We start from the raw sequence: 12,445 nt of genomic DNA, 5'->3' as shown, positions 1-12,445 counted from the left end.
CAGATTTGAGTCCTGGGCCATGGCTAGAATTGAGCCCTGAGCCATACTGTTCTCTAGGTCAGATTCCTATCAGAAGAGTAATAGCCCAAGAGCTTTTGTCTGCCCATTCTTAATTCTCTTATTCAAGTGCATAAATGGATAAAGGAAATCACACTGATACTAGCTAAGTATCTATCTTTGTCACACAATTATTTGGTAAATACAAGGAAAGCCTAGTAAGGAACACTTTGAAATCTTCTAATATTACAGTCTCTGGGTTATAATCGTCCCCCTGATTTGAAGCAGACCTAAAAGCAAAAGTTCAACTTTCAAATAACCAAAAACCATAAACATAAGATTTATGCTGAAAGATATTAATATATGAAGTCAGCATGTTTCTCATGCCTTTTGACTCGTATCTAAGATCCAACTTGAAAAAATGAAGTGTATTAAAATTTTTTAGACATAGATTGATAAGACAGACAAAGCTTTACTGTCCTGTTTGAAAATAAAAGCCTCCTAGTTTCCCCAAACTGAAAATCAGAAATTCATTTGAAGGGAAAACCAGATGGAGGACCATTTCCAGCATGAATTATATATAACAGTTTATATTGTGATTCTCTGGTTAGAAGAATAGTTAAACAGTACAGGTGACAAGGAGCCCAGTGTCGGGACTTCACTCATGTAACTATAGCCAGAAGGCTATATCAATTCTAGATTCTGCTCTGAAGTTCTAAAGTTCTAAAAGTCTATGTGACAGTAAATTTCCATATGACGTCCTTCAAAGGTTTTCAAACAAAAAGAAAAAAAACAACAAAGGAACCAGGATGGTGGATCACAAAGATCCTTCCTTAGCTTACAGAAAGTTATAGAAAATTACAAGACTGTCTTGCTGGATATTCAATCTCAGCAACTTTAAAATGGCAGATAATTTCACTTCGTTAAGGATAATATTGCTTCATAAAAAACTCTGAGCAGAACCTTAAGTCGCCTGCATCATACTTTTAAAAAGTAATGAGACACAAAAGTGCCAAAGACTGACAAAACACATCTTAAACCTGAATAATATGTTCTGCAGTCAGTAGAACTGCTACTTTGGATTGTCACAGGGTTGATTTTAGGGACCTATTTGACAGGGTCCCCTGGGACCCTGTTCTAAAGGGCAAAGGAGTTCAGGAAGGCTGGACATTTTTCTAGAACAGCACAAATCTTGAAGACACAGGAGCAGGCCATCCCTATGTGCTGAAAGACGAGCTGGTGGAGAAGACTAGCACGTCTGCACAGAGAGCTTCTTCAGTAACTCAGGAAAAACAAACAAACAAACAAACAAACAAACAAAAAACAGAACAAAAACAAACAAACAAACAAACAAAAACAACAACAGAGAGAGAGACAGACAACTCAGAAGGACTACAAAGATGTTGTGAGGTCATGCAGGGAAGAATTTAGGAGGGCTGAAGCCCAAATAGAGCTTAACTTGGCCACTACAGTAAAAGATGATAATATACATAACATTTTTTTAAAGTACATCATTAAGAAAGTAGGACTAAGGAGAATCTCCACCCTTTATTATATGTGGGGGAAAACAATGACAAGAGATGAGGAAAAGGCTGAGGTATTTTATGCCTTCTTTGCCTCAGTCTTTACTAGTAAGACTAATTCTTCTCAGGGTACTCAAGTCTGATGAGAAGAATGAAGCCCTTATAGTCCAAGGTAAAATGGTTAGCAGCTTACTACACTGCTTGTACACCCACAAATCTATGGGGCTAATAGGCACCCAAGAGTGCCAAAGGAGCTGGCTGAAGTGCTTACCAAGCCACTTTCAATAATTTACCAGCAGTCCTGGCTAATTGGGAAGGTCCCAGTTGACTGCAGGTTGGCAAATGTGATGCCCATCTACAAGAAGGGCAGGAAGGAGGATCTGGAGAATTACAAGCCTGTCATTCTGACCTCGGTGCTAGGGAAAGTTATGGAGCAGATCATGTTGGGTGCCATCACACAGCATATATAGGACAAACAGGTAATCAGACCCAGTCAGCATAGGTTTGTGAAAGGCAGGTCCTACTTGACTAACCTGATCTCCTTCATGACAAGAAGACCTGCTTAGTGGACAAGAAAAAGGATGTAGCTTGTTTGCTGTGACTTTAATAAGGCATTTGACACTGTTTCCCACAGCCTTCTCCTGGAGACAATGGCTGCTCAGGGCATGGATGGCTGTACTGCTCACTGGGTAAAAACTGACTGGATGGCCTGGGCCAAAGGGTTGTTGTGAATGGAGTTAAATCTGCTTGGTGGCTAGTCACAAGTGGTGCTCCCCAGGGCTCAGTACTATGGCCAGCTTTATTTATTATCTTTATCAATAATATTGATGGGGAGATTGAGTGCCCCCTCAGTAACTTTGCAAACGACACCAAGTTGGGTGGGAATGTTGATCTGCTTGAGGGTAGGAAGGCTCTCCAGAGCTCTGCAGATCTGGATAGGCTAGACTGATGGGATGTTTCCAATTGCATGACAATCAGCAAGGATAAATGTAGGTGCTGTGCTTGGGTCATAACAACCTGACGCAGCAGTATAATCTTTGGGTAGAGCAGCTGGAAAGTTGCCTGGCAGAAGAGGACCTGGGGGTGCTGGTCAACAGCCAAATCAACAAAAACAGTCTAATTTCTCCTTCAGAAGCAATAGATAACCCAAGCTTTCCCTACTGCCAAGTTACATGTAACACATTTTGAATGAAAACTACCAAAGCTTCATCTACAGGGATAAGGCAACTCTCACATGCTGAAGATAGTCTGAGAGTTACAGTCTATCTGAGAGATAGTCTGAGAAACTGGAGTTACAGTTTCTTTTCTGCCATAACAACAACAACAACAAAATAATGCAATTTTCAGCTAAGATAGTTATCTTAAATGAAAATATGTTTTAATGCTTGAAGGAACTATCACTAGAATCATTTGAACAAGTAGACCTGTTATATCTTTACAACACTCAGCACGGATAATAAACAAAAAAATATGTATAATAGAAATATAGAATAATTGTGATTTGCTTCAAAAGGAAAGAAAAAATATAGCCTCTTCTTAAAGATGTCACTTTTTGTTTCGGTATTGTTTCATTGTACTGTCACAGTCAGTGGACATCGGACGTTGGAATTATTTTCAGTTAGATAAAGTATGAAAGTGTCTTCTGTAGTAACAACAAAGCTAGACTGCAAAGCCATTAACTGATTGTTGGACTTGGTTATCTTAAATGTCTTTTGCAGTCTAATTTATTCTCTAATTCTAATTGCCACCCATTTGCTAGAGTGCTAATGTGACAAAAAACATTTTCAAAATAAACACCGAAAAGGAAATAGCTGACAATGACCTTTAATTAAAGGCTTCCTAGGAATAACAAAGTTGGATATTTTCATATTCATGGACATTTTCATTAACACAGTCTTAATGGAGAGTTCTTACCTAAAACAGTGAGCTCGGCAACTTCGCTTTCACGTTCTCCAACCATATTTGTTCCAACACAAACATACTTGCCAGCATCATTCTTTCTTGTGTATGTGATCATAAGCTTTCCTCCTCTGATCTAGGACAAAACAAGGATAACAGAAAATACTTTAATAGAAACTAATGACTTAATAATATTTATTAACTTGAAAAGTGTTTTGTTGCAGATAAAGAAAAAAAAAAAAGATAGCAGTGACTTTCCAAATCAAACAAAACGTTGAAAAAAGTGAAACTACTAACTTAGTTTCCTCTTCTTATGAAAAAAAAAAGGGGGGGGAGGCTTAGTTTTACATCTGTAGTTTGAAATCTCTCAAATTTAGACCTCTTTTCTTCATTCTGTGTAGTGCAATACTAGTTATTTAATGGTCTGTTTAATACTCATTGGCAGAAAATGCTACAATTCCTTTCTATGCACTATTATAGTTTGACATAGATGAAGAGCAAAAATTAGCACTAGACATAAATCCCATTTTCACATCAAGTGTAGCAATTACTTTTTCTTAATAAAAATCCTCATGAAGTTCAATAAGGCCAAGGTCTTGCACCTGGGCTGGAGCAATTACAAACACAAACACAGGCTGGACAGTAAGTGGATTGAGAGCAGACCTGCCAAGAAAGACTTGGGGTGTTGGTTAAAGAGAAACTCAACATTAGCCAGCAATGGATGCTTGCAGCCCAAAATGCCAACTGTATCCTGGGCTGCATCAAAAGAATCACGGCCAGCAGGTCAAGGGCACTGATTTTCTGCCTCCACTCTACTTTCATGAAACCCCACCTGAAGTACTGTGTTCAGCTGGGGGCTCCCCAGCATAACACATTGACCCATTACAAGAGGTCTAGAGGATGGCCATGAAGATGATCAGAAAGCTGGAGCTATGAAGACAGTCTGAGGGAACTGGCGTTAAGCCTAGAGAAGAGAAGGCTCCATCAGACCTTATAGCTGCTTTTCAGTACTTAAACAAAGCTTACAGGAAAGCTGGGGCCCAATATACTCTTTACCAAGAAATATAGCAATAGGACAAGAAGTAATGTTTTTAAACTAAAAGAAGGTAGATTTAGATTAGACATTAAGAAGAAATTCTTTACTATGAGAGTGGTAAGGCAGTGGAACAGGCTGCCCAGGGAAGCTGTTGATGCCCCATCCCTGAAGTGTTCAAAGCCAGGTTGGATGAGGCCCTGGGCAACCTGTCCTAGTGGGAGGTGTCTCTTCCCATGGCAGGGGGGTTGGAACAATCTTTAAGGTCTCTTCCAGCCCAAACCATACTATGATTCTATATTATCCTATTGTTGGTAGGATGCTTGTTACTATACACAATTATTATTATTATTTCTTATTTTTATTTTTATTTCTAAAGGAAACAAAGAGAGCTCTTAATCTTTATAAAGTTATTTACCTTCGATTAAGGAATTTTTAAGGCTGATAAGCAGTCGGGCAGAAGCAATTTAAACCCATGCTGGGAAGTGAATTATCTTCTGAATTCAGTTGTTGGAAGATAACAGAATTTCAGTAGCATCCAAATCAAGAAAACATATTTCCCTTTTGTGATTCAAAATTTAAATATTTTAAAATATACATTAGAAGTACACAGAAATATCTGATGTCCCTTTAAAAATACTACTTCTATTTGATTTGCAAAACAGCTGAAGAAGTTTCATTGTTCACCAAAATACAACAAAATTTGTGTAGGCAACTGAATACATACCTTGTTTACTTTAATATATTAATACATTATTTAATTACATTTTTTGTTGAACACACACTTATGACTCACATCACATATGAAAAACATTGAAGTTCAAGGCATGGATGGAAGAAAACAACAAATAAAAACCAAAGATGAAACTACATAAAAGGGTCTAATGTGGTCAGTGACAAGAAGGAGAGTGTTCTCAATCTGAGGTATTTTGCTCAAGTTCCCTGCAGCTAGAAATCTATCCCTGAAAATTTGACATCTGGAGTAGTATTGGTCTCCTACTATCATTGTAAGATGTACACACACAATGATGACAGTCAGTTATTGAGATAAATGAACATGCACATGTAACGTAGACAATGTTGCATACAAATTTCATTCTTTTGCCTTTGGCACTCATTGAGAACAGAAAAGATATGTCCTTTATCATCCAGCAATCTAGTAATGCTGAAATTTCAATGGGGATTTCAAGCATGAAGAATAAAAAAATTAAGGTGATCTGCAAATATACATTTTTTCAAGAGCCTGAATAGATTGTTGACCACCTGAAACAGTAAGCAGAAGAGACTGTAACATATCTCTCTATATTTATTCCTATTTTACACCTCCCTAAATCACAGAATGCTGTTAGTTTCCAACTAATCTATAGAAAGGGTTTTAAAAAGTGATTGTGAAAGATTTCCATATTCATTTTGAAGCACTTATATATTCAGATATATATGCAGAAATACATTATTTTCATGTACATCAGTATTGAATGCACTGGATTTAAACAAAGAAATGTATTTACACACCACAAGAATTTACTGAAGCTCCTAATGATTTCAAACCTATGTAAACTGAAAGCTTTGATTTTCATACATGTCTCAGGAACTTAAGTCCCACTGACATTCAGTAGTACTTGTGCTCCTCTGTGACTTTGGCATTTACGAAAATCCCTTCAATATGGCACAACTGCATGTTTTTGAAAACTGTAACCTCTAGCAAGAGATATTCTAGGAATTCCTTCTAGGAATCACGAACAGCCTCTCTTCAAACCACATACAGAGAAAAGCATTAAAGCAGAAAGATTTGAACAGTTAAAAATCATTGAAAGCTGCTAATCTTCCAAGTTGAGATTTACATAAGACAGGAGATGCAGAGGAAACATTCCCTCATGTCTTGCATAAAACTATGAACTCACTCTCTTTTGTATCATGGACTTTGAGGCAGACTTTCAAACACATGGCATACCTATGGAAAGTAGCTATGGTTTCAAGATGGAAATTCTGAATGCGTTTAGATTTTTTTTCTTCTTTTTTTTTCCTTTGTTGATTTTTTTTTCATATTAAATCAGAATAAATGTTTAGAACTTTAGCCACAGTGAAGGCTATGTGGGTATATAAAACATAAAAATAGGATAAATTACACAATTATGATAAAATATTGGGCATGTGGAATTAAGTATGTCTGCAACTAAGCATTCACAGATGGCTAGAATAATATACTTCCTCTGCTGGTTCAGTACCCAAGTTTTACATTGAGTTTTAACAAATATGTACCCACCATCTGAATAAGATTGATCAAGACCTTCTATTTATTAACAAGACATTGCAAACCAAATCTGTAGCTATGATAAACCTGAGTTTTGTACATGCAATTTTTGCCACTTTTTCTCTCAATAGGAAAGAGTACCTTCAGTACTGCATTTAGCTCTGGGGCCCTCAACATAAAGAGGACATGAACTTGGCAGAGTGTGTCCAGAGGAGGGCCATGAGGATGATCAGAGTCCTGGAGCACCTCTTGTATGAAGACAAGCTTAGAGAATTGGATAAGCAGTTGGGCAGAAGCATTGTGGTCAAGAGGGCTAATGGGATCCTGGCGTGCATTAAAAGGAGTGTGGCCAGCAGGTCAAGGGAGGTGATCCTCCCCCTCTACTCTGCCCTGGTCAGGCCTCACCTGGAGTACTGTGTCCAGTTCTGGGCTCCCCGGTACAAGAGAGACAGGGATCTCCTGGAAAGAGTCCAACAGAGGGCCACAAAGATGATACGGGGCCTGGAGCATCTTCCCTATGAAGAAAGGCTGAGAGAGCTGGGCTTGTTCAGCCTGGAGAAGACTGAGAGGGCATCTCTTCAGGGTATGTAACTATCTGAGGGGTAGGGGACAGAAGGATGTAGCCAACCTCTTCTCAGTTTGTGGGGATAGGACAAGGGGCAAAGGCTGCAAGTTAGAGCACAGGAAGTTCAGCACTGACATGCGAAAGAACTTCTTCACGGTGAGGGTGACGGAGCATTGGAACAGGCTGCCTAGGGAGGTTGTGGAGTCTCCTTCTCTGGAGATATTCAAGGCCTGTCTGGATGCCTACCTGGGCAGCCTGCTCTGAGGAACCAGCTTTGGCAGAGGGGCTGGACTTGATGATCTTTCGAGGTTCCTTCCAACCCCTACAGTTCTGTGATTCTGTGATACTTTGATTCTATGAAATCCTACAAATACCTATGGACTATGAACCAATGGCTTTAACTAACAAAGTACAGAACGGAATACACGCACGTAAATTTTGGTATGACCACATAAAGCTGTTACATTTCTTTGTCTTACTAAGCTGTAAGTTTGTATCTGTTGTTTAAAGCAGTAAAGAGCCAAATCACATTTGAGGGTATTATCTGAAATCATGCCAAATTAGAGCTGGTCCTAGTCAGTGGACATGTAACAGTTAACCAGGGGTTTTACTTTCAGTGCTTCAACTCTTCTTCTCACATTTATACCCCTGACTCAAAGGGGTACATCAGCTTCAAAGTAGTCACGATATAATGATTTGAAAAAATGACAGGCAGTTTAATGTTTCATCCCAAGCCCCAGAAGAGTTGTTATCATACTAAACACAAAGAGAAGTCTTGGTGGTTTTTTTTTTTTTTTTTTTTTTTTTTTTTCATAGTGAAGAAGATATACCAAACAATTTTATTGCACTATTCTGGTAGGTATTGCATATCATGGGAAAAGAATTGCTTTGCTAACTGCCAAAGCTTTAAGTTCAATTTTGAAAAAGATGGAAGCAAGTATCATGTTCCATTTATACAGAAATGATGTCATGGTATTTTCTGACTTTTAATGTCTCCTTAGGATTTTATTCTGTTCTCTGCCTATCAACAAATTTATCAGGGTTATGCAAGTAGGGGATATGAAAATAGTACTGAACATTGATCGGGAAAAAAAGATTGTGATCAGTAGTTTACAGATGATCTTTGGTTGCCTGTAACACAATATATGATAGTATGGTGATTTACAAAGACATATTGAAAGCTATTTTCTATATGTGTGCGTGACCATATTTTGCTCCTCATGAGTAAATTGTTCATTTGAGCAAGTCCACTTCATTTATTTCTTTCAACAATAGTTAGGGATGTTGATTCAGAAAACCCTAGGAACCTATACAGTTAACTAGGTCCTGAATTGTAAATTATGACCACCCAGGAGTGAAAAAAAAAAAAAATCATATACAAATAACGAATCAACTTGGTCAGCCAATAAATCAAATCCACAAAAACTTACCCAAGGATTCTACAACATATCACCATATTCAGAATAGCTATACACATATATTCTTATCCTAAGACCGTATTTTATATACCTATGTTTGTGTATGCATATGTAAATTTCTGTATGTATAGATGCATATCCATCTGCCTGTATTAAGAAATATTTTTTTTCATGTGGGTGATTCACTTACTTTTCACAGCAACGTGCTATGTAATATGAGAAAGAAAGAAGCCATATGAAAAATGCTTGGCAAGTCCAAATATGAAGATGACTGGCATATTTTCTTTTACTTTCCTTTAGCTCCTATTTTCATTCCATTTAATAAATGAAATGTGCTCTGTTGCAAAATAACTCTAAAGCAAACCTAAATGCTTAAGAAAATGAAATTTAGACTACAGAGTGAAACACTGACCTGTTTGTATAATCAGGGTTTCTGCATATGTAATGTCACAAATTTCATATATTTCAGTCTTCTGTAGTAGAGCTCAACATCACATTTTATGTAGAATGAAATGTGATGGGCATGTGATATTAACCTGTCAGACATGGTCTATGCTTTAACAGTGTACCATCTAATTATAAATGACAATACAATGATTGAAGAACAAGGTGAGTATAAGCATTTGTAATTAACTCTGTCACCAATTATATATAAAAGTAAAATGGAGCTTTTATTTCTTATTTATGAAACATAGAGTTTGGACAGTCTTGTCTATGTGGTCTAGCATTCCCAAATAGATTATTATATCCGTTTTATTACTTGTCATTGCATCATAGACTGTGAGGCATGGAATAGAAGCAATAGAAGATAGTTTTGAAATTTTAAATGAGCAGTCGAGTTAAAAATAAATAAATAAATAAATAAGGATAAATGAATACCTACCTTATAGTTTTGTTTAAAAATGTGTACCTTGTCCCAAGCCTTGTGAATCCAATGTATTTCCTACCTATTACAATATGCTTCAGTATCATTGCAAGACACTTGACATTAAAACATGTTTGATAACGCTCTTACTCAACTTCAAAGTTCAAACAAGTCTTTCCTACTTCTGGTTCCATTCTCTTGGACCCCAGAAAGATATGTGCTGCTTCTCCACATCAAACACATACAAAACACTTCTTGAAAGAAGTTTAAAAAATACTTTCATCTGGCCCTTCTGTGCCATAAATCTGCCATGGCAAAATGCAAGTCAATTGTTTCGCACTATCATAAAGATCAACAAAGTAGTCTTGCAGTGGTGACAGGTCTGAAAGTAGCATTTATAATGAATGGTGCAAAATATATGCGAATAAAGATTTACTTAAAAACAAAGAATGTTTAAGGTAGATAAAATGACAACAGATTAAAGCTGCTCCTTCTGGCACCCTTAAAATTTGGCTAGCATATCTGGAGAGTCAGAATCGGTTTCAGTTTGCTTATGAGACAGTCTTCATTTCCTTTACGGTCTCTTTACTAATGACTGTATCCATAAGATCAGTATCTACAAAGAGTTAAGGCTTATCTGTGTCCTGAGTTGTTTGGTGACTTCAGAGGGAACTGAAGGTTGTTCAGTACTTGGTATTATCACAAGACACCAAGTATCAGAATTACTATAATGTGTTTGATACCTCCCACATTTAACAACACAGTGAAAACAGCCAAGGTATATGCAGAATGTCATAAATCCAACTTCAGTAAAGAAAAATCCTTATCTCAGCACATACAATTTTCAGACATTTAACACTGGAGTCATCTGAATCTCACTTTCTACAAACATTTGGCTTTTGTTAATAGCAAAGGAAGATTTTATTCAAAATAGGCCATATTGGTTCACATTAATCAGACCTAATTTCTGAACAGACAGCTATGTTTATATAAAAATATTTGAACCAATAAAACATGTTACTGAAACGTTTTCAGTTACAGTACAAAACATTTATTATGCAATACTTCCTCTGTTATTATAAACCAAGATTAAAATTCTCCCACAACAAAAGCATGTTACAGCTACCCTCATGGCCTTTAATACATTCATCTGAGATCTGGGAAAATAAAAAATTTAAAAAATATCAGAAACTGTTTTGCACAATACTCTTTACCGAGTACAGACAATATACTAAACTTACCTAGCGAACAACACATAAGGACATGCTACAGGTTAGTAAAAAAAGCTATGGAATGAAACTATCTTTCTGCAACACAGAAAACCCAACTGAGCCCAAATATTGTTGACCCAGATAGGAACCATGTGTCTGTAGGGATGACTAAGACATTTCTGCAAAACTGTATTTATCCTGGTACATGAATCTCCCTAGATGAACTGGTTCATGTTTATGGTAGCTTTCATGGCAGTCAGTGATAGGAATCAGAAACAAAAGTAAAGTGGAATTGATTTCATTGTCTGGTGTGTCTTCATTTCTCTCCCCTTCAGTCAAACAATTTGAAATGTCTGTTACACCAGAATTTTTTAAGCATTGCCACCAGTGTGTTATTTGCATACCTCCAAGGATAAAATCTCAGGCTAACTGGGTCTAACCTGCCACACAAAATTTCTCAGTGTTTAACTATGTTACCTAAGTCATCACAAATGTAATATGGAAAAATAATTGAAACAAACCAAACATTTTAAGATGCACAAAGAATTTCTATCTGGTAACCACAAAAGAAACAATATAGCCCAAATCTGCAGAGGTATTTTGCAGCCTATTTTCCACTGAGCAAAAGTGGAAGTTTCCACTACACTGCAAAAGACAGATGAAAGGCCACTCTTTAGGGATGTATCAAAAAGTTCACAAGAATGAAAGCAAGTGCAGATTCAGATAATCTCTCCAGGGAGTATGAGGGGACCATTTAGGTGACCAGATCCAGTGATTTAGCCTGCTGCAGAATACACCTCAGCTGTGCAGGCATTATTGGGGAGGAGGAGTGCCATACAAATTCAGAGGAGTATGGACTGCTGCTGATTTCTAGGGGGTTTAGTTTCCTAATTGTCAGTTTCCTAATTGACTGGTGTCTTCTTACTTTTCTAAATCTGAAGTTACACGGGCAGGACAATTATATGGATCTAAGACAACTCAGTATCATGTGTATTTACTTGATAAGAAATTTCCTGCTGTGCCCTCAGAAAAGAGGACTTATACAGGATACAAATCTCCAACAGCAGAATTCTCATTTTCAACTTCATAGCTTAGAAGCATTGCTAGGCATAACTTCACTGAGAATTGTAATCTGACAAAAGACATTTCTCAGAGCACAGATCTCTCACTGCCACGGTGTCACAATAAATGATTTACCAAGGTCCTTGTGTAGGGTCTTCTAAAGGGAACTGTTGTGACAGGACTCAAGATATCAAGAGCTTTCAAATAGAATTTCATAGGCCTTCTACAATGAACTCCTACGAGAAACTGAAAGGCTTTAAAAAGGAAAGGGAACATTTTACTAGACTTAGAAGTACAGTTCTGAAGTAGCAACAACAAAACCACCTCAGTCAGGAGAGAGGACAGAAATAAAAATAAATTATTCAATTTTTTTTTTTTTCTTATTGGCATGGGCCTGTGCAGCGGGTCATTATTTCCAGTTTTGGCTTCAGTCATTCAGTGACCTTCTGAGTTGCAGCAGATTTGGCACAGATTTCCTCTTTACATCCCCTCTGAGACTGCCCACCGCTGGCTCCTGACTGAAGGGGATATGAGTTACAGGTTCCCGGATCCTTCCTGTGACTATTTCACTTCCTACACTCGATTGTCTGTGAAAGCTTTCCTCCCTGAAGCCAGCTCAGT

At 37.4% G+C, this 12,445-nt stretch overlaps 1 protein-coding gene across 6 annotated transcripts in view; it reads right to left on the bottom strand.

Moving 5' to 3' along the window:
- The window catches only part of ROBO1 (roundabout guidance receptor 1), a 735,419-nt gene that overhangs the window by 88,519 nt on the left and 634,455 nt on the right, over window positions 1-12,445 (bottom strand). For all 6 annotated transcript variants that reach the window (XM_032207881.1, XM_032207886.1, XM_032207883.1 and 3 more), the window contains one exon: window positions 3,435-3,555. In XM_032207881.1, coding sequence (XP_032063772.1) covers window positions 3,435-3,555 — 121 coding nt within the window. The remainder of the gene's footprint in view (window positions 1-3,434; window positions 3,556-12,445) is intronic.

This window comes from Aythya fuligula, chromosome 1 (genome assembly GCF_009819795.1).
Source record: "Aythya fuligula isolate bAytFul2 chromosome 1, bAytFul2.pri, whole genome shotgun sequence".
In the NCBI taxonomy this organism is placed as follows: Eukaryota; Metazoa; Chordata; class Aves; order Anseriformes; family Anatidae; genus Aythya; species Aythya fuligula.
Note: the sequence above shows the minus strand (reverse complement) of the source record. Positions and strands in the feature narration are given on the sequence as shown.